The 24,089-nt window shown below is 41.0% G+C and overlaps 1 protein-coding gene across 8 annotated transcripts in view; it reads right to left on the bottom strand.

The window, feature by feature from the left end:
- Klf12 (KLF transcription factor 12) overlaps positions 1 to 24,089 on the bottom strand; it is a 415,415-nt gene that overhangs the window by 41,821 nt on the left and 349,505 nt on the right. For all 8 annotated transcript variants that reach the window (XM_021182110.3, XM_085828811.1, XM_029469158.2 and 5 more), the window contains one exon: positions 891 to 1,048. In XM_021182110.3, the coding sequence (XP_021037769.1) occupies positions 891 to 1,048 (158 nt within the window). The remainder of the gene's footprint in view (positions 1 to 890; positions 1,049 to 24,089) is intronic.

Raw genomic sequence — 24,089 nt, forward strand, 5'->3', positions numbered from 1 at the left:
GCTCCCATTGAGTGCACTCAGAAGGAGCCCAGGGGATGCCAGCTTAGGGCCACACAGCACAAAAAAAAAAACCCACATTGTGGCCAATGACTAATAATGATTACCAGTGCTTTCTAGATGAGTGGGGCATAGGTGTATGGAAGGATAGATAGTTGAGTTGTGGTAAAATTGTGAATTACTTGAGGAATCAATTTCTTTTCTCTGTAAATATTGAAAATCCTCTCCCTATGTGACAACAACTACTAAGGAAAATCACACAGGATTTTATGGAACTGACTTTGAAAATACGTTCAGTGCTGCTCTGTATAGAAACCCTTTGAGTTTATTTCTCTGCTACTTAAGAAGAAGAGTGTTGCCGGGCAGTGGTGCCAACCCTCCACTTTAATCCCAGCACTCGGGAGGCAGAGGCAGGTGGTTCTCTGAGTCTGAGGCCACTCTGGTCTATAGAGTGTATTCCAGGTCAACCAGGGCTACACAGAAAAACCGTGTCTTAAAAAAAAAAACCAAACAAACCTAAAACTAAAACAAAATAAAGAGGAAGACTATTGAAAACAGAACCCCCATGCCCCAAGGATGGTGGTGAATTCAATGTAAACTTGAAGGAAGGGGAGACTTTTGTTCAGCTGGCTGTTTGAAGTGTCCAGTGGATATTTTAAAACACTTAATAAATCACATAATTATTAAGTGGCCAAGTTGATTACCAGAAAGATGATTAGCTCATTCTGTTCACAGCATTTAGAAAGAACAATGTATGCAAGACAGAAGGAATGACCCAAAGTCGCTATGTTGAGAATGTTCATCATACACTGATGAGCCCAGGATGAGCTGCTGTCCCTTCCCAGTCCCTGCCTCTCCCCCGTGCCCCGGTAAGAAGCCCATGGGAGCGGTACCTGTGTGTGTTCTCCGGTGTGCCTTCAGGTGAGAACTTTTTGTATAGACTTTGTTGCACCCTTCGAAGTCACATCTGTGGATGCGCCGTTTCCTGGAGTCTGGGGATTCTGATCGTCTCTGGCGTCTTGTGCTCTCAATGCTAAATGGTGAGATTGAACTGAAAAAAAAAAAAAAAGAAGTAGCATTACACGAGGAGAAGCCCAGCCCTTGATCCGGGACCTCAGCAGGCTGAGAACACGGCTGTGGGTTCCGTAGCCTCATGGGCTCGATGATCATACACACTGTTCTCATCTCCTGGATGTTTCTCAAAAGCTAAAGAAAGTAGCATGACTATTTTCTATTTAAAGATTTCTGGAGAAAGAAAGACAATGTTCACAACAGCAAGCTAGGCACGGTGATACAGGCATGAAATCTCAGCATGTGATTGGCTGAGACAGGAGGAGCCAGAGCTGGAGGCTAGCCTGGGGTACACGATAAAGCACCCAAGCCCACCAAGTCAGTCTCTTGCAACAAACTCCAAAAGCAAGTGTCAGCAGAGGCAAGCAAGAAAATATCCCCTGTCCGAGCTAAAGTAGCAGCTCAGTTTGCTAAGTCTAAATAGCCTTTCTAGAGAATGTTTTGGGAAGCCCCACTCTAGATAAAGTCAATACAGACATATTTAATGAGAGCGAGCAGTGTCTGAGCTGCATGTAGCACATACAACCATGCAAATCACAGCACACATTGTAAAACAATTGAGGTCAGGGTGAAAGAATTGGTCTCGGTGCATCAACATGGTGACTCACGACGAGCAATTTCTGGGCAGAGAAATGCACTTGATATTTAACTTTCCTATTTTTTATTTTTTATTTTTATTTATTTTTTTGTGTGTGGTGAGGAATAAAGTGCATTGTCTTTAAAGATTAGCTGTACTACTATTATGAGGGGGAAAAAAGACTTTAACTATGAAGTTTGGCCCAGACTTGTGTGTTGTTTCATTTTAATGCCCAGTAGAAAAACAGGATTAGTGTGTAATGTCAGGTAATTCATTTACATGCACTTTTTTCAAACCGTAATCTCTTTTGATTGAGACAGAAAGTACATGACTCACCTTTTTATTAGTTACCCATGAAGTTCTCTAAAATTACAATGGAATACAATAAAGAGACAGGCACCCTTGTTTCTATAAGACACATTTACCATGACCAACATTTTGTAGGATCCTCTGCACCCCCTTCAGGTCTTAACCTGTTCTAATTTTTTTTTGAGGAGTCTTTATGTGTTTGTTATTAGCTATTATACATATTTTTAAACATCAAAATTAATATTATTGGGGATGTGTGTTCTGGGGGAGTAAGAAGGCTCCTACTTGTGCTTGCTACTGATTCTGACAACATGACCTGAGTTAGACTTGGATGCCACATGGTGAAAAGAGAGAACCCACTCACGCATGCTTCCTTCTAGTTTCCATGATCATGCCATGGCACAGGTGTGCAGGCTCACACACAGACATCACTCCTACCCCCGTACATAATAAATACAAAAAGAAAAACCCTTTGATTAGTGATTCATCTCTTTTAAGAACTAAACACAAAGATAAAGATGCCCCCTTTTTCTTGGGCCATTGCTTTGAATTTTCTCCTCCCTGGGAGAAGCTACTGCCAATTTCTTTAGATGTTTCCAATGGAACCTGTTTTGCTCCAGTGTATCCATTGTCCAGGACACTGTGGCTACACAGGTCTCCTTACACATAGGCATACCTGTATGATGAACACATCTCTCCTATACCTGTCTTCTTTCTCATGCCTCATCCTCCCATTAGGCCCCTCTGTTCCCTACACACCTATGTTCATGTCATAGATGTTTAAATATGTATAATTTGCAATCATAGAAATTTATAATATGACCCTGGGGTTTTGAAGCATTATAAGCAAAGCTACGCCAATGTCATAACTGTGCAAAGTCTTCTATCTTCACCCCAACCCCACCACCTTTTAAGCATTAAGCATCTGAACTTAATCTAATATGAAACTGCCCACACATCACAGTCTGCTGAGCCAAGGAAGGATTATGGGAGCGGTTCATCCTGCATTTAAAAAAGCCATCACTTAAGTGACAAACAGGGACTGTTTCTCATACCACTCTAGTCCCTCATTTCAGCCACCTGTTGAACAACATCTTCTTCCAGCACATTCCTGTTTATTTCTTTGTAGTGTATTTTTTCTTGTCTACAAATAGCAGAACAGGCAGTCAAGGCTTCAGAGAAAGTAAGATCAAACGTAAATGCCGTTCATCAAGCCTCAAGCAGTTTGACTTGAGATCTGCACTAGTGTGAAAGAACATAGGCTGTGCGACTGGCTGAGCCACATATTAAAGCCTCCATTATCAATCAGCATGGATTTGTGGTTTTCCATGTCATCGACTCAGTCGCCGGGACAAGAGTCAAAACAACAGGAAAGGACAACTTGAGTTAGTCCTCAGAGCCATTCCAGCACTGAGAGGGATTCCTATGAACAGGAAGACTTTGTGTGCCCTGATACGGTGAAATCAATTCATTTCTTGAATATGTAACCGTGCAAATAAATATAGATTTTTGGCTCAAGGAACCTTATAAAAGAAAGTCCTTTATTGTGTTGTATGATGTTTGGCATCTTTCACAAATCAAGACAATGATAGTATTTGTTTCCATTAAGTTGAAATGTAAGGTCTATAACAAGCACACTGTTTTTTACATTCTTTTATTATTTACATTATTTTACATTAACATATGAATACTAATGTCAACCCATATAAACGCAGCCACAGATCTTGCTTGTGGTCAACTTTAACCAGCTTATCTTGATAAGAATTTCTGAAACCGAACCAGTTTTCAGTGGTCTTAAAGGTACCTGTGATAAATCTGTTAACTGACAAGCAGAGGCTGAGCATGGCCAGGACTTGCTTTACTGAGTTTAGCACTGAAATACAAGCCAATAATAACTACAGTTCTTGCTGCAGCTCAGGGACATAACTTTCTAGACATAGCATGGCTACTGTAGTACCTATATAGGAGGCTGGGATCTCTCACAGGTAAGTAGGTACGGGAACATGAGTGACCCTGATCCCAGAATCATTGCCCTAACCAGGTCTCTTTCTGGGGCTTCTCTTGATCATGAATGTATGTAACAGAATGGCCAGCATCCTTCTCCCCTGTTTCTACTCTACCCTTCATGCGCCATGCTTTCAGAGCAGTGTGCTCTCTGGTTAGATGACATTGAGGATCCAAGCTGACTCAGTACTTCACAAGTTGGACGTGTTCTAAAGAATGTCAATGTGCCCTTGATGACTTCACTCCAGGTTCAGGATTATTTCAATTGCATTTAGTGATGATCTTTGTATTTTCAAAATGGCCCTAGTAAGTTGGTACTAAATAGATCCTTAGAGTTCAAAAGACCAGTCCCTGCAGCTGGCCAGATGACCAATGGGTAAAGATAGGTACTGTGCAATCCTACAGACCTGAGTTCAATCCCTGAAACCCACTGAAAGTCCGGAGGAGAGAACCAACTCCACAGCTGTCCTCTTGTGCTGAGGCATGTGAATGAGCTCCATCATACAAATGCAAATGTACACAAGCACAAATACTCATACACAACAACAACAACAGCAAAAATAAATAAACAGATAAATACTTTTAAAAGCAGTAACTTCATACCCCCTTTATTTCTCAGAAGGCCACCCCACTCAGAGCAATTGATAGATGCCCGAGAAGCTTCCGAGGCCCATGTGGTAATTTTAGATCCTGGGAGAACAAAAGAACAAATCATGACTTCAGCAGCAGCAGCACAACCAGGCTTCGAGTGGCAAGTTAAATTAGAATTAAATCCAGAGAGTCTGGGAAAGTCACATGCAGAAACAGCTCCATTTCATAAATTGAAGGCACTGCATGGCTGCCACAGAAAAAGAAAATCAGGGTGAACTGTAATCAGCAGGTAATAAAAGGCCATTTGTCATGGGTGACGTCAATGTGAGGAGATGGCCTCTGCTGAAATTGGAGTTCCTAAAGGAATGAAAGGAAGGGAGGGAGGGAGAGAAGGAGGTAGGGAGGAAGGAAAGGAGGAAGGCAGGGAGGGAGAAAGAAAAGGCCAAGACCTCCTCTCAAGGTTAAGAACACACACACACACACACACACACACACTCAGCTGCATTGTTGAGGATACCGCTGACAATGTACATTCACAGAATGCTTAGTGTGTGCGCATCAGGCTCTTCTCTGTTTAGTCTCAGAGCCATCCTAAGGTTCACACCAACGGCATCAAATCTTGCACTGGAAGAAGCCGAGGCATCCGGAGTCAGAGTCAATGTCAGGATGTGCAGCCAAGAGGCTGACCCCGGAGCTCAGCGCTGTGTATTACTTTATACTTTGGGAGAAGATGTAGAAGGCATGACAAATGAATGTATGAGAAAATGTAAAACAAAACAGAGATGAAACAATATGAATCACTTAAAGGTCTGCTCGGAACCAATTATGGAAGGCCACAACACACAGGGACACTCGTGAATGTTGTTCATTTCAAAGGCACATGTTGTTCAGTTGAAAATTATAAGGCAGACTGTTTCGAAAACACTATCAGAGACACACGGGGTTGAGTTGCCATTATTCTACGATAAAATATTTTCTCTAATTTTTAAAAAATTTTATTGATTGATTGTGTATAAGGGTACATCCTATGGTGTGCTTATGAAGGTCAGAGGACAGCTTGAGGAGGCTGGTTCTTTCCTTCAACTATGTGGGTCCCCAAAATTGAACTCAGGTCATTGGGCATGGCAGCAAGAGCCTGTACCCGCAGAGCCATCTCACTGGCACCTAAAGTCTCTGTGAAGTATACAGTTTTCCCAGGTACAGTTTTCTAAATGGAGAGGCCCATAGTGGCATGAGTCAAGGCGTACTGAAGAGCCAAGTTCCTCCCGTCACTGTGGTCCACTTACAATACTACCAGAAGGAATTCAGAGTTAGACGGAACAAGCAATAATTACCTTAAGATTAGAGATATGTTTTAAAAAATACATTTTCTAATACTTCTGAAGTTTAAAATTCTAAGATTAGCAGTTGTCACTGTTTCTAGAAGCTGTGAATCACACATTATCCCATTTCATGTTAGAATCAGAATTCAATATGCTCCCAGAATGTACATAATGACGGTAAGTAATATCTCATCTAAATAATACCCAGTTCACACAGAAAGCTCAGTCTTCTAAATTAGAACTAAAGCTGACACTTTTTCACATGAGCTCAGTATGCCCTACATGTATTACTAATTACGGTTTTATTTTAGTAAACAAAAATCTCGTACAAACTTGACAGGAAGATAATGACTTTAGAAATGTGTCCCTTGGGAGACTAAGGGATCAGGAGTCACAGTGTTTCATGACTGACCTCAGTAAAACAGCAGCTATGAAATGCTTCCCCACACTGGTTTCCAGACCACTAATAGATTAAAAACTACCGGAGGCTGAGCTTTCTGTTTCAGCTCCTTCATGTTTTAGCAAGCAAGATGAAGCCATGTTAAGGAAAAAAAAGGTATAAGAAGGTTCTAAAAAACTGAATCAATAAAAGTACCACATATGATTATGCTTCTTCATCAAACTTTTATGATGTGATTAGACCAGCAGCTGAAAGAATTGTTTCTGAACAACAAAAGAAAGATCTCTTATAGACAGATGACATCTCTTCGGCTAGCAACCTCTGTGAAAACACTTTATGCATCACAAAGACTCTATGCCAAAAATCACTTCATAGTACCAGGTGAAACCTCTGCTCTGGACTTATGAACTTCTGAAGTAGGCAGGACACACCCACAGGACAGGCGACACATAAGCTGCTTCAACATTTAGGGGAACTTTTCTACAGAGATTCTTCTGAACATTGAAGGTTTCTGCCAGGACAGTTGTAGCTTGGTGGATCATGAGAACTTGAAAAGAAACAAAACAAACCTGCTAGGTCAAAGCAGGATTACAGGTAATTATTTTAATCCCAATGCCTTGAAGGCGAGCCCTACCCTCTTCACTGCGGCTGTGTGTCCTCCTGCCTCCTGCTGCCTTATTCACACTTATTTCTTTGTTGCGGTATTAGGGATTCAATCCAGGGTCTCCTGTTTTGTAGACAAACAGTCAGTCTACCACTGAGGAACAGCCTAACAGAAAAGCAGGCCTTTATATCTTTCTTACCTACATGGTTCTTGAACATATCTGCTTTGAAAGCTTCTAGAATCATGCTGGTCTAGAAAATTATTGGTTGGATTTGTGGAGATGGATCAGTGATTAAGGATGTCTGATGCTCTCCCTGAGAACTTGAGCTTGGTTCCTAGCTCCAACATTGAGCCACTCAGAACCATCTGTTCACTCTAGCCGTCGGAGGACCTCTTCTGGTCTCTGGTGGGCACATATACTTACCCCACCCCCATCACTAAAACTTATATCTTAAAAAATACTCTTTATTTAACCAAAGATAACAGCTTAGTTTTAAGCTGCTCAAACATGGACTCATGATCTCAAACACATCTCTCTATTATCAACAGATGTTTGAAAGGCTTGAACAGAAAAAGGAGGCAGGAAGGAGTTTGGTGATCATTTTCTGACTCCCAACAGAGGATCAGAACACTGCTTGCTCTCGGACATAACTGTACAGCGAGCAGCTCATTTTTTCCACATTAGAAAGATCTTAGAAGGCAGATTCACTACTAAGGCAGTTCTGTGTAGGTACCCCAGGCAAGAATAGCATAGGATGGGGCTCTACGTTTTAAATATTAAAACAGATATAGGATCGTTTAAATTGGCAGTTCCAATGAGATATTTTGACACAAGCACAGAATAAAACTTTTGACATGACCATCAAAACAAGCTTCCATCTATTGTATGCTGGTCATTAGCCACGTCTATGTCACACTGGGGATTTGGTTTATTAAAGAGTATTGAAATTTTGTCAGGTAACTACCTCACACTTAGGCTTGCATAAATTATTGAAAAGCTTTTATTGCTCACATGGGGCTACATAAATAACAAGGCTGAGTAGGACCCCTTGGGATCTTTCCACATAAGTTTTTTTTTTTTTTTTCACCAAGATGATTGTAGTGTGCGACAAATACCTATCTTTCCTACAACAAAATGACTATATGATTGAACTTGGGAGAAGACCAAAACTTTTCAAATCAGACAGAGAAGGATATTTTCTTTGCTTCCCCCACAACAAGCCACTTCATAAAAACTTTGACCTTCAAATAACATGTCAAATTAATGGTGCTACAGTTGGATGGTACATTATTACGATCCAATTTCATACTTGGAAGACCTTTAGAAAATAAAGAAACAGAGTTTTCAGTATTCGTCATTATTCCAAGGGCACAGAGCTATCTGGTGGCAGCCTTGAAGTCAGAGACCTGTCTTCTTGACCCTGTTCAGAACTAAGACTTTACTTAGAATCAGGAAAAATCTGTCTGGTAGCACTAACATTCTTTCCATCAGCTAGACCTCAGAGTCTCACAATGTGTACTTTTTTGCTTTGGTTGCTAGGAAACTCAGGCTAAACAGGCTAGGGATTTTGATTGCTTATTTTTTATTCTAATTACAATTTTGGAACAAAAACTACATGGTTTTAATTTTGTGCAGCATATTTTATTAAGGATTTATTTTTCTTGCACACACACACACACACACACACACACACGCGCGTGTGTGTGTGTGTATGTGTGTATGTATGTTTGTGTGTGCTTGTGCGAGTGTGTATGTTTATATGCATATGGATGCCCACAGAGGCCAGAAAAAGGTGGAAGATTCCCTGGAGGTACAGTTGTAGGCTGTTGTGCGTCTACTGATATTGGTAGTGGCAACTGAATTCAGTTCATCTGCAAACCTGCTCCGGCCTTTTGTAGAGCTATGTTTAAAAGTGTCCATCATGAAATCCTACTCTAACTAGTTGATCTATTAATACAAAGAAAAATAAAAGCAAAACAAATAAACAAAATGTACTGTTTAAAATAGAGAGGGTCAATCTCTGTCAGGCTCATCATCAAAGACCACCCCCACCCCCAAAACCCCCACAATGTAAACAATGTCTTGTGGTTTCTAATGCTCAGCTTAAACACTTCATTTGTTACATTTCCTGCTAGGTGTTTTCTTCTATTCCATGCTATTGTAGATGGAACTGTTTCTTTAATTTCCTTTTCAGATTGCCCACTGTTGGAGTCTAGGGACATAAGTGATTTTTGTGCACCGACCTTGTGTTCTGTTACTGCACTGAACTTATGTGTCAGTTCTAGGAGTTTTCTGGAAATACCTTTAGTGTTTTCTAGGAAGAAGGTCTCATGTCAACCGTGAATGGAGGCAATATGAGTTTCTTATTTATTTTTAATTGCCTTTGGCTAAACTGTTGTGTGAAAGCTCTAAATTCAGACATCTGTGTCTTGATCTTTTTAGTCTTTCATCTATGTGATCTTTTATCCTGTCTGTTAGATGTGAGCATACCTGGTCCTCATGAGGATGGGGACATTCCCGTGGATTCCAACTGTGATGAGTGTTTTCATCATGAAAGGATGTTAGAGATTGCCAAATGTGCTTTCTGCACAGATAGAGACAATCATGGGCATTTGTCATTCTTTCTACTAATGTAGTGGGTCCTGCTGGTTTTCATGTTAACAGAGCCTCACTTGTGACTTAATCCCACTCATTACGGTATACAGTTCTTCATGTACTGTTGGAACTGTTCGCTAGGGTTCTATTGCAGGCTTTTAAGTCTGCAGCCATAACACATATTGGTGTAGTTTATTGTGATATCTTTGGTTGTGATATTGAGGCATTGTTGTCCTCATTGGATGAGCTGAGAAGTGTTCTGGTCTCCTTTGAGTCGGCCTTCCACAAGATGCTTGCATTTCGGACCATTCCGTACTAGGTTCTCTGTCTTCCTTCATGAATATTTATCCCTTGTCTTCAAATACATTCTGCAATTAGACCCTTCTACAGAGCTGCTGTTTCTTATACGTCTTTGTTCACCTAGAACATTTCCTTTTATTCAAGTCTTGGGGTCATGCTGCCTGCCAAATGCACAGACCTGGCCCACCCCCTATTTGGCCAGGAAGAAGGGCCATGTAAACATTGTGAGAGTTTCAAATGATGTCTGTATTATTCATTTTCTTATTTTCATTCTCCTCCATTATTGGTACCAGATTGTCCATAGTTGTCAGCCCCAGAGTATTGTTGGATATCGTTTATCCCTCAACATGTACCGAGCTGCTAACTGCTCCCAGTGTACACTGTGAAACACTTGGGCAATGAAACAATGGCTTATATACACACACGGAGGAGTGTCATGAAAATCATGTTAAGATTAGCAATGCAGATAATTCTTATCGGCAATTTATCTAAGAATTTAGGTAAGAAGGAGGTGTTTGGGATGGCTAAGTGCTTGCCCAATGAGTCGTAGCTGCTCTAGCCCATATCGTTCTCCTACCTCACATCTTTCTTGTGCAAGGGATAAAAAAAAATCTTTTCAATTGTAAAAGGAGAACAGTAAGTACTGTATTTAGTGGTGATTAAATGTTTTATGCCCTGTTAATTTTTTAACTTGACCTTTTCCTGCTAAGATAATCAGTAAGACTAGAGTAAAATACTAGTCACTTATAAGTATTTTTCAACTTAACGTGACTGACTCCATAAAATAGTTATTTCCTGTGAGTCCACCACAGAAAAGCAGGTGTCTATATAAAGCACTGCCAGAGAGTTTATAATCCAATGAGGTGTGACAGTTGGTTATTTATCTACCTTAAATATGTGAGATATGGCTCAAATCTCTGCTAATATGGTGGTCAGGCAGTGTATACTTCTAAGAAGTTTATGTTCTCTGGGCTATCTCTGTCTGCTGCATTAGTTCTGATGTTCAAACCATCTCCTTCTTCAACTGGCATCTCCAAGACAACCACACACAGCAGCCACAGGAGTGTTTAATGGCTGTGTCTCCCCCCCCCCCCCGCCCTCATCCCCCCCCCACTTTCCACCCCTGCCAAGAGGCTGAGAATTTCTTGGAGCTGCCTCCTCACTGCCCTGGGGCTCCCTCTATTTATAAAACACTTTTGGCTCCTCTGTGCATCTGACGGTCCAGCCCAGCCTGTGGCTCCCTTCATTTTCTTGGGTGCTTTCCTTTTCATCACTTCTCTGGTTTCTCCCTCATCCCATGCCAAGTACATGTGAGAGGAAAACAACAAACTCCTTCCCTGGCACAGACATCAGCTTTCCCTACCCATAGCCCTGGGAGAAAGGTCTCATCCAAGGGCCGCAGAGCTTCTGCTCACCATCCATGTCCAGGTCTTTCTAAGGGCACAATTTCCACATCAAGAGTTTTGCTATGGAGAAATTTAGTGGCATCTGGGAAGATAATAAAGATTTCTCCAATTTATTAAGTATGCAAATCATAATTATGTAAGTCATAAAAATGATATGTGATAAAGAAAGGCACAATCAAGTGTAAAATGGGTGCCAAGGGAGGGAAGGTCTAGTTCTCTATGGGAAGATCAGGGCAAGCTTAATGGAGGACACCAAAGAATGAGTCTTGACTCTTGATGAGTAGAGGTGTTTCTGGTAAGTAGTGAGCAGAAGAGAAGAGAGAGCAAATAATTATGAAGGAAAACTAACTTACATATTTAACCTTGACAACAAATTGTCTCACACATGCAGAAATCATATGCCATGAATGGGTTGGGGAGGGCCTAGTATATCCAAGATGGCCAAGCACAGGTCAAATGGACTCCAGATGGTTCCTTAAGAATACCTAATTTTCCAAGCTCCGACAAAGTGTCATGATTTTGTTTTTATCTTTACTTGATGAGGTTCAGGAGGGAATTTTTGGTCTATAAAAGCAGGATTTGCTGGCAAAGGAGTGATTTAAATGAAAGCTTTTATCAATGAGAGAGCCATCTACTGTTACCATGGAAGGAAATGACTGAAGCAAAGTCATGTCCATAAAATCTGAACCAGAGGGGCCACTTTCCTAGGCATTTCATAAGCTGACTGTCAGTTGTTGGTGATTGACTGGATAATGGGGAATGAAACGTGACTCAGGTAGGTTAGCTCCTGTGACCAAGATAAAAGTAACATGATTAACCTGAGCCACAGGGAATAAGACACCACAGGAGACGCTAATGAGAAAAATTACCCTGTATGTAAACAGTAGATTTATGTATCCAAGACAATAGGGCAGCACTTTCTTTTCATCTGCCTGACAAGTCATAATTTAAGAGAGTCATATAAACTAGGTAATAAAAAAGTATTTTCCAGGATAGCTTGAATGGGTTTTATCAAAGAAAGCTCATAAAGTAAACTTAGTGGTAATGGAATTTCATTAAACACTATCCAATGTATAATTCTAAAGGCCAGGTACTTTGTAAAGAAAATTAGGGAAAAAAAAGCGCATAGTTTTTGTTTATTCAGTCAATTAACGTTCATTAAATTCTTTCAGGGATATTGCTGAGTTTATGGTTGGCAGTTTACATACTTGATGAACTGGGTGATTGCTTTTCTGATTGGTTTTAATTATAGGAGTTTGTTTTTCAGCACCTCAGAGAAATGCACTTCTGTGCAGGAAAGGACAAGCAGATGAAGGAAACAGGTTCGGAAAGGTTACCATGGCCTGAGGCAGGAGGCTGAGTGTTCTCTGTTCTACTCCAACCTGAACTAGTGGATAGTCAGGATGGTGGAAGCTAAGAACTACAGAACCAGCAATCTTGCTGACATGTTCTCAGGAATGTCTCAGAAACATGTCAGCTTCTCTGTGCTTTGATTGCTTTTCCTGTAAGACAATAACATCTATGCCTTGCAGGGTCTTAGAAAGAATTAGGCTTATTGACAATCAAATCATTTAGGTCAGTACTGGGAAATGACTGATATTCCTGTGTCATTTTGTGCTAATTATGAACCTCACTTGAACAAGGTGAGCCCTGGAGTGAGTCAAGCAACATGCTCAAGAATACAGACATGAAGAGGTGGGTGCTGTCTTTTTGGTGTCTCTTTGCCCTGGCACCTAAACCAGTGGCTTGCAATTATCTGCTGAATTTTTAGGAGATGCATTTTATGTTGATGTCACATCCTGTCTCCTGACCTCTGTAGGCTGGTTGGTCCCCCAGCTCAGACATAGGACCACTTTTTTTTTCTGTGCTTCATCTCTTTTCCCAAGTGAACTTGTTTATCATTCCTGTGTTCTGTACAGTAGGCCTCATAGTTTATCTTTTCAAAGACACACTAGTGTACCTCATGACCTCCCTCTCCCAAATAAAAGATGCAGCATTTGATCTGCCATTCTTGTGTCAAGTGTGAGATTCTCGTATGCAATGCCCAGGGCCAGATGTGGTGGCACATATCTAGAGTCCCAGCACATGGTAGACAGAACCAGGCGAGTCTCAACTTTTGAGGCTAGCCTGTGTTAACTATCAAGATACATCTAAAACAAAAGTCCAATTCTGTTTCTTCAGTTTTCTCAGGAAATAACCGTTATTTTCCTGACAGTTTGGAACAAGAGCAACAGTCATCTGTGGTTATTATTCTTTTCTATCACTTCCAATCTGTCCACAGTTCCTACTTGTTCAACTTTCAAAATGTCTTTCAAGTGCGAGTACTTGTGATATAATCATTGTGTGTCTGTCTAGCTTCCTTCCTCATCACCTGGAATTGAGTTTCAAGCCCCATTCCTGAGACCCTCAGTCTTCTTTGATGTGTTACTGTAAGATGAATATAGCATACAAATGAGTTTGTAACCACTCTTAACGGTACAGTCCTGGGGGTACTTAGGATATTCATGTTGATGCTCAGTCATTTGTTGATCATCAGTCATGATGATGTAGCAAGTCAAACCCATATGGAGAGGGAACTGATATCCACTCACTGTGGTGCATACTGTGAATGCTATTGTTAAGAGAACATGACTTAGTGCTGGAGAGATGGCTCAGAAGTTAAGAGTACTGGCTGCTCTTCCAGAGGTCGTGAATTCAATTACCAGCAAACACATGGTGGTTAATAATCATCTATAATGAAATCTGTTGTCTTTTCTGATATACAGGCATATATACATGCAGAGTACTATATAATAAATAAATCTGAGAGAGAGAGAAAATGATTTATAGGGTTACACATGCTTAATAGTAGGGTCTTATCTGAAAAGGAATTCGTAATTTTTGTAATTTTTCATAACAGATACCCAAAGATTCATTGATGGCCAAATATAAAATAACTCATGGTCTTTTTTTTGGGAAAAGGTAGAGTTTGCTATCACTATTGAATGGTTAAGCAAAGACCTATTGCTGATATGATGAATCATAATAATAATATCATGAAGTCTTCATCTGAACCTCAAAATGTGTTAGGAACTTAAAGCTAATTGTGTCGACTTTTCACAAAATTCTATAGAGTATTTGATTTCTTCTTTTTCTCTTCCTTCTCCTTCATTTTCTCCTCCTCCTCCCTCTTCGTACTTTTTCTTCCTCCCCCTCCTTCTCCTTTGCATTTGCATATTTAAGAGAGAAAAATAAAATCCAAGAATCCAGAACAAACTGGCCAAGATCACACAGCAAGCAAGCAGTGAGGGGGCCATTTTAATGATGTACTGTCTGCACCTAAAGCTTATTGTTTATCTACACATGCCACAAAGAAGTCATACTATTCCACAGAGAAGTGATACTGAGTAATTTAGAGGTCACAGACTGCAACATATCCTTGACTTTAACAAATATATTTTTTAGTTAGTAGTATGACCAGCCACCTTTCCATGTGTCATTAAAAAGACATCAGGGAACACAAGGAAGAGTTGGTGTTACCATAGTTATCCAAGGTTATTAGAGAAATGCAGAAGGTACCTTCAGAAGTCTGAGGGGGGCTGGAAATAACATACAGGAGGTGAGACTGACTACATAAAGGAGGCATGGGAGAGAGATGTGTCATCCCAGACTTGATAAGCAACCCAAGTGGTAGTATAAGGACGACGGGGACTGAAAGGCATTTGATCACTAGGGTAGAGCAGTGCATTTGAAAGTTACAGTGTCTCTGGAGGAACTAATGAGAATCATTAGTTGGTTTAGTGACCGCTTAGCAAGTGCTGCCAAGCCCTGGGCTACTATTTTATCAAGACTGTCTCTAATCTTCAGAGCAATACTCTGCACTCAATACCGTTCTCCTCTACTGTTTATTTCTGTGGAGACTGAACCTTCTACATGCTAGGCAAGGGCTCGACCATGCCTTCTTTGCTTTTTATTTGCAGGCAGATTCTCACTCAATTGCCCAGGGTGACTTTGAACTCTCTGTAGCTCAAGCAGACTAAGCTGTTGACATTACCTGGGACTCTAGGCGGGCTCTACCAAGTCTAGCTAAAACTGCAGGAGATGGAGAGATGTACAGTGACAGGTACTTCCGCACACTGGGTAAAGACTTTGAGTGCTGTGACAAATGCTTGTCTTCGTTCTGAACACGCTTCTTTCATTTTTAACCAGATTTGAAGTGTCGCTGTATTCTTATTGTCGTTGCTGTTGGAGATAGGAACTCTCTCTCTCTAGGCCTGGCTTAGATCTTGCTATGTAGTCCAGGCTGACCTCAAATGTACAAGATCCATCTGCCTTTGCCTCCTGAGTGTTGTGTCACTTGTACCTGAATGAGCTTTAGCGGTTTCCAGATTAAGAATGGAACCAGCATCACATCTCTACTCTCACTTACATCACAATGAGTCTACTACCCATCAAACACTACTCATAAGAGAGCCACTGTTACCACAAGGCTACTGACCTGAATGCCCATGGTAGACCTCTTCACTATTCTATTGAAGGGCTTACTTTCCAGTCTTTCACACTACACTATAATCCAAAGAGAAAACTAAGGTGGTTGAGAGCTGTTTCCTAGAGCAGTGACATTAATTAAGGGGCCTGGAGTGTCTATAAATTGTCTTCTATTCTCTAAACTCAGAGCTAATTATCAACATAATAAATACTTGATTCTTACAGATGCAAGCAAGAACTACAGCACTTAAGAGAATCAGACGCCGAGACAACCCATGCTCTAAGAATCTTGCCATTTTAAAAACATTTCAATATATATCAGACAGTTTCAAGCTTTTCCTGTTTTTTTTTTTTTTTTTTTATTTAGAGGCACATATGAAACATTTCCTTATTTGTTTTTGTTTTGTTTTGTTTTTTTGCTTTTATGTTTTTTTTGTTTTTCGAGACAGAGTTTCTCTGTGTAGCCCTAGCTGTCCTGGGACTCACTTTGTAGACCAGGCTGACCTTGAACTCAGAAATCCTCCTGACTCTGCCTCCTGAGTGCTGGGATTAAAGGCGTGCGCCACCACCGCCCGGCTCCTTATTTGTTTTGCGGTTCCCTTTATCACATAATAACTAAAAATATATCAATATGATAAGTAAAAAGAAAGGTCCCAGAACTTGGGAGGCAGAGGCAGGCAGATCTCTGTGTTTTCGAGGCTAGAGTGAGTTCCAGGACAGCCAAGTTCTGGAACTTACACAGAGAAGTTCTGTCTCAAAACCCAAACCAAACAAAACCACCACCACCAACAACACAACAACAACAACAAAAAGAAAGGAAGGAAGAAAGCAAGCAATGAAGAACAAAAGAAAGGAAGAAAGGCTTTAAGGATTTGTAACAACCCTTTTCCTGTTTTCTGACCAACACAGGGTATTTTTTTTTTCTTTTGGTCTTCTCTCCAGGGTACCTGAGGGCAACTTGTGTGATGCCTCAAGAGCTGTGTGCTCATAAAAGGAGCAAGTCACCCGAGTGCTCAATGGAGCCCGTGTATCACTGACAAAGTGGAGCATCCTATTAAGTTTATATCCTCCCATTTCTCCAGCTATCACTGTAGCCATCCTCTGAATCACAGACTGAAGAGGTTTCATCCACAGCCATATTTATTTATTCTCCCAACTGACTTTACGAGCTACTGTGACAGCCTGTTTATAACTTTCTCCCAGAGTCCTTCCCCATGAGTGTCAACAAAGAGGGGAGTTATTTTATCCAACCTTGGACAAAGCATTTAGTGCCTCATGATTCTAGTTTTTTCACGTGTAAAATAAGAGAGTGAAGCAAACCCATCCTTCTTGCCTTTCAAACCCCATGTGTCTGTAATCCTACAATGCTTTAGGCTAACATCAAATAATGAACTGACCATGAAATACAGACAAAGTTCATACAAACTCCGGGATTACTTTTCCTCGCTTATAGGGCAATTAAAACATATTTTAATGTAGAAGAGCAAGGGATTGGTGCTTTGTAATTCAGTGTAAGAATACTATCTGTATATATAAAGATATGAAAACATCTCATTGTATCTCAAGGTGTTACTAGGTTTTTTTGCTTTGTTTTCTTTTCTTTTTCAGATAGAAGATGAAAGAATATGCACAACATGAAGAGAAGGTCCTGTCAGAGTACTCCAACATCAAGAGAAGGTCCTGTCAGAGCACTCCAGAAGAGAACCAGACTGACCAAACCCACCTTGGTGTTGCTTTTTTTGTTTTGTTTTTGCTTTAGTTTTACTAGGCAGCATTCTCAGTGTAGCCTTGGCTGTCCTGGAATTCACTAGGTTGACCAGGTTGGCCTCAGACTCCAAGATCTGCTTGCCTCTCTCTCCCAAGTGATAGACATGTACTACCACTGTCTACAACCTTGGTGTTGAAATCAGACTGTCAGCCAGTGACATCAATGACTACACTTGCCAGATACAAGAAACACCCTCATAAATAAAATCAAGATTATTTAATTTTCTTAAATTGATGCTAAAGATAAGTCTTAGTCTGTAACTGTGGGTGTTGTTGTTGTTTGCATTAAAAAGAGAGAAGCACACATTGTTCTATAGAATTTCAAAATAAGTCTCAGGAGAACATGATTATGTATGCAAAGCACTATCAATAACAAAAGTAATACAGAAACCAAGTAGGACGATCATACATAGTCTATTAAAGGGTGTGTATGTGTGTGTGTGTGTGTGTGTGTGTATGTGTATGTGTGTGTCCCCAGAATGGTCAGTTACCCTAACAGGGCTTTATGATTGAGACATTCTGAAGACTGAAGTCCATATTAAAATCATCCAAGGTGACTTTCTATCAACTTCCATTCATAACTCTTTTCCTTGTGAACTATGGTCTGCTTGCATTTGTTTCAAGGAAGAAAGTCTGTGGTCAAGTGCCTGGTGCAGCAGCCTGAGAGCCTACATCTATATATCCTGTTGACTCTTGGCCTTGGTGCTTCTGTTTACCATCTGTGAAATGAAATAAATCCATGGACTTGTCTGAAAAGGTTGTGGTAAGGATTAAACTAGCTACCCTGTGCCAAGCATTAAAGGCAGTGCATGAGGGCCTTGGGATGTGAATACATTAAGACGCTGTTGTCTAGCTCATGGGAAATGGCAGGAAGTGCTCACATGCAATTCAGCTTTAAGAACAAATGTCATACAGTCCACCTGAGATGTAGAGCTCCAGCTATAAACTCAAGAGCGTAAAGAGCTTCATGTCTCTTAGAAGGTTGAAAGTCACTGTTGTGGAACAAAGATTAGAGCGCCAAATCACCACTTTGTCCCTGGTCACATTCATAGATCTCACGTATGTCAGAGACCAAATTGGAAGCTACTAAGCTGCCTTTTAAGGGCTGCATGGGTAAACATACTGGAGTACCTTCACAAACTGGAATATTATTCAGCAATACAAAGTGAAGTAAATCACCCAGCCCTATCTCACTGTTTCTCCCTCTCCAGGACAACGTCACTATGTGGGTCAGTTAGGCCATGAACTTGTTCCTTCTGTCTTCACCTCATAGGTGCTAGGGTTCCTGATGTAGCTACATGGTCACACATGGCTGTCAGCTCTCTCCTTTTGCACTATACTGTTACATGAGACTCTCTGGACTGAACTCAGAAACTGTTAGTAACTTCTGAATCATGCTGGCATTTACCAAGAGCTAAAGATAAATAAGGAAGTAGCTTCACCAATACCAAAACATTTATACATTTATCTAATGTTAGCACATCCTTGGATAATTTTTTTCCTACAAATTGTCTTGTTTCCAACTCTAAGTTATAATTTTAGTGGATATATGCTATGCTCTAAGGCATATCATTTAAAAACTGCAGATGTGTACAGGGACAGAGTCAACTGTCCCTCTGGCACTGACCTGGTAGCAACTGGTACAGAACTCAGTTTGGTGGACTCTGTCCAAGAATATGCAACTTACGCTTATGGTTTTAAATGGCAACAAAACCTTTTCAGTTACTAGATTGCAGGGTTCTATGGAGTGATGTCTGTACATTCCAAATTCATATGTAGGCCTCCCAGTGCTCAAGGTAAAAGACTTTGTTGGAGGTATGATATTTGCAGGTGATTAAGTTACCCGACCATGTGAGTGACACCTGGACCTGTGTACCAAGTCTCCAAAGAGCTTCTTTGTCCATTTATTGTGTGAAGACACCACAAGAGGGCAGGTCCAGAATCCCCCAGCCAACCTTCCCCATCACTGAACCTTCATGCACTTTGATATTGGACTTCCCATCCCAAAAACAAAGAGACAAATGACTGTGCTTTATAAGCCACAGATCTACTATACTTACAGCAGCTTGGACAGACCAAGTCACTGCTTAAACATTGTCACAGAGGGTGATTTAGGGCTAGCCAAACCACATATACTTTCGCTTTAGTAAATGAGTGCAGAGTTTGATTTGTGATTTCAAAGCCACTATTTGAACGTCCTCTGCCAAATGTTCCTTCGTGTTGAGATTCAGGAATGGGGAAAGCATTGTAGAAATACTGTCTGAAAATCATTGGGAAGGCATCCATGAGCTACCAAATGCATCTGCATGTTGGAGACTCCTACACACAGAGGACTCTCATGAAGAACAGCAGCACAGCCCGAGTTGCAGAATGGAACACACATGCATATAATTCCTACCCAGTGATGAAAACAGGAAAACAGGACGTAAGAGTCTAGACATAAGTACACATTATAAGGCATAAGACAGGATGGGCATCAGCTCTAAGTATCAAGGATGTTCGAACATACTCTCGTGTTGAATTTATACTAATTTCTATTATACAAGCCCTCTGAGGAAGTCCAGGTTCTCCACAGATTTTAAAAATTTGTTTTGAATTTGAATTCACATGGTCAGTATTTCCAAGAACAGAAAGCTATGTGCTTCTTGTATGAGAGAAAACCCAAGGCCCAGGAGAGTGTGCAGGGACTTACACAAGCTTGGCTGTGGCACCCCACAACGTAACCCAATGTACAGGCTGCCTGCCTGTCAAAGTTGCTTCATGATCAAGAATATTTTCAGACCCACCAAAGCTGCTTTGATCAAATACAGTCTTACAGGGTCAAGTGCAGACCAGAAACCTTGCTTTGAGGTTCATAAAGAAAGAATGTCAAAGACTTCTGCAGTCCACTGGATCCAGTCTTTTTCATGGCCTTTAGGGCAATACAGTCTTGTTTATGTCCATACCAACAGAGTTTCTGTGGGGCCATGGAATCACTGGAACATCACGGTCACAATTTAGATTACTTCCCAGGATGTAAGGCGAACACATAGACTCAACTATCATCTGTGAGTTCCCATTGCACATGTGTATTCAGCAGCAGCTTCGCTGCCCTTGGGAGCTGACTTTAAGCATACTAGATACTGCTCCTGAAAACATTACATGCAAGACTATGAAAAATAAAGCTTTCACTTCCCTTAATCTTGAGATTGGTCATTTCTCCATGACCTCGCTGATATTTACTGTGTACTTAATGTGTGGCAAGCATCGCACTAAACTCTGGAGGCACAGCAGTGGGCACGAATGTAGAAACAATCCCTGTTGCCACCAGCCACAAATCTAGCTCAGACAAGGGATGTCTCATTCTCAGAGTCAGAGCCACTGTAACCAAGGGTGGAAAGCCCATTGATATGGTGAGTTTCAGTCTACGGCCACACAATCCTGACATGGTGAGTTTCAAGATCACCTGGCTTTGAGTTGGGATCTATTCTTCTCTTGCTTAGCAGAGCCAACAAATCAATTTAATAAAAATCCCTGCATCTTTTCTTTTATTTATGCTTCCATGTGTTTTCCCCATGCCTGTGCATCCACGTTTATATTTGTGTGTGAGCAGCACATGTCAGGGGCTTCACATGCATGTAGGTGCCTGTGTACATGGAGGTCCAAGGTTGATTATGTGAATGATCCTTGGCTGCTGGTCCACTGTGTTCAATAAGGTTAGGTCTTTCCAATGAAGAGCTGCTGTATACAGCAGGTCCTATTAGCCAGCTTGCTTTGGGGAATCCCGTCTCCACCCTCTATGGCTGGAATGATAGGACGGCTGCTATACCCAACTGGCATTCATTTGCAATGATTCTGAGGATCTGAACCCTGATTCTCACTTTTGCTCAAGTTCTTAACCACAGAACCATGACCCGAGATGCTCCCCACCCCCCAATTAAGGACATTTGAAAATAGCCTTAAAACCCGAAGGAAAGTACCTGCTCATACTTTAGATTCTTGCATTAGATTTGAGGAAATGTTCTGGATACTTAAAGTGCTGTCTGGAACATATCTTTTTTTTTTGTTTGTTTTTTTGTTTTTTTGTTTTTTTGGAAAAGCAGAAAATGCTAAGAACAGAACCACGTCTGCAATTACTTGTCAGATTTATTTCAGTCACACCTGAATGAAAGATAAACGTAAATGGATTTCAGTCTCCATTGAGAGCATTATAGATGGTTGTGTTCTTTCACTGGAATGCTTTCACATTCAAAGCTAACAAGGGCTACCAGTTACACACCAATTTAACATTTGCTAGCCATGCTAGCCATAGCACATGCATCATTTTATTATATTCTCCCAATACTAAGAGGTTGACACGATTATGTCTGTGTTGCAGATGAAAGAAATAAAGCTTAGGCAGATTAAGTACTTTAAAGAGAATGAGGCCAGACAGCAGATATTAGTAGCATCAACTCTTACTGTAAGGCAAATATGAAATGAGAGAGCAGTTATTTTCAAATGATATTTAATTTTAGGAAAGCATCACAGTGAGGGCCTGGGTATAAGTCAGTGGTAGAGATCAGTCTTGTATGTTCACAGCTCTTGCGTTGAGCTTAGTTCCAGGGGAAGAAAAAAACATATTACAGCCAGAAGACATATTAATAAACTGCCCACGAAGGACTTGAAGGAGGCTCCTCACAGATCCTTAGCTCTTCATAACACTGCTCCCTAAGTTGGGGGAAAAAACCACAGCTTCCTTTTCCAGACACGAATGGGAAACATTAGACTATCACCTCACACCTCTGGTCCTTTTAAGAAAATCCTGGATGTTTCCAACTGTTTCTGAACTTTCGGGAAACATTTCCAGGAGGGAGGAAGCAGCATCAGCCTGAGGATATGATTTCTTTATATAGAATTGCTCAGCTCTGGACAGACTGTATTTCCACAAATCAAGGCACAACGTGAGTGAATTGTGAGTGAAGACTGTGCCTAACTCCTTTGTGAAGGCCAAGAGCGATGTGTTATTCACCAGAAAGACTGGCAGAATATTGTCTCAAGATTGCCTATTCTGTTTTTCATTTTATTTAGCGTGTCTTTGTGTGATCATGCAAAAAGTGTGTATGTTATATGCACTTGTGTAGTGCGGTGCGTGTAGAGGTCACAGGCTGACATTGTGATGTCTTCTCTAACTGCTTTTCAACCTGGTTTTTTGAGACAGAGCCTTTCCTTCTTTTTTTTCCCTTTATTTTATTTTTATTAGATATTTTATGTATTTACATTTCAAATGTTATCCCCTTTCCCAGTTTCTTCTCTGAGAAGCCCCCCTCTCATCCCCTCTCCCCTGCTTCTATGAGGATGCTCCCCCTCCCACCCGCCCATTCCAACTCACCACCCTGGCATTCCCCTACACTGGGGCATCAAGCTTTCACAGGACCAAGGGCTTCTCCTCCCATTGATGCCATATAATTCCATCCTCTGCTATATATGCTGCTGGAGCCATGGGTCCCTACCTCCATGTGTACTCTTTGGTTGGTGGTTTAGTCCCTGGGAGCTGTGGGGGGTCTGAGGGGTGGCGATCTGGTTGGTTGATATTGTTGTTCTTCCTATGGGGTTGCAAAGGAGTTAAGTGTTAAGTCCTTCCCCTGAAGGTCTTGGGGACCCAGAGCCTTTCACTGAACTCTGAGATGACTGCATTAGATCACAGGACAGCAAGTCATTGGGATCCAGCCATCTCCACTCTGTAGGCCTAGGGCAGCAGACTTGTGCCAGTGGGCCTGGTGTTTCTGTGTTTGTTGGGAATTGGAACTCAGGCCACATACTTGAATATGCATTTGTCCATTGAACCACCTGAAGTTAAATAGAGCCTTAAATTCTGCTTCTGGGTCAGTGTCATTTTATATAAAACAGAGTAACATTTAAGATCCTGAAATCACAGTAGTCTATACAAATTGGATGTGTCTAGAAATCACATGGAGAACATTAGAAAGAGCCTTCTCTTCTTCAGTTATAATTAGATGGGAACTTCTTTCCCAACAGTTTCTACAAAAACTGTTCAGGTGACATAGGGTTTATATTATGCTATAGTCACAACTCACAAGCTGTTATTATGTATATCTGGTAAAAGCCGATACAAGAATCAGATTTTAAAACTCTGTGTTGGTACCAGCATGATTCAGGTCCACCCATAACTACATAATAATCATTGTGTTTTGATAAGTCTTGCTATGCTAATGAGGAAAAAGGACCAGGCTTGAAGAGAGCTTCGACTTTCAACAAAGGGATGAAGTTGTAAGAATGGAAGTACATTGAGAAGCTTTAACACTCACTAGTTCCCCGAGGCAGGGTTGCATGTTAAGCATGCCATGTAGAAGACATTAATTTACAGCTCTAGGATGGAGCTGAAATGACCTCTCAGAAACCTTAGGAAGTTTTCACATTAATCTAGAAATTTCTTTATGTGTGTCAAACCCTCTCTCTCTATTTTTCCATACTTCAGTGAAACCCAAATGCCTGTGACATTATTAAACAGAAATAAGATAGCTGGCATATGATTTTAAATTTTCCAGGTACAGATAAGAATTGCACTGTGATTTTGGGCAGCCTGGGTGGGGTTAGGAGACCCAGCAATGCATGTGACAGTGATGTACTTAGATGGCTGTCCACTGCCTTGGTGATAGACGATAGGTCATTACTCTAGTTTGGATCTTCCCACCAATC

Source organism: Mus caroli, unplaced genomic scaffold, assembly GCF_978045245.1.
Source record: "Mus caroli unplaced genomic scaffold, Mus_caroli_1 scaffold_12, whole genome shotgun sequence".
NCBI lineage: Eukaryota > Metazoa > Chordata > Mammalia > Rodentia > Muridae > Mus > Mus caroli.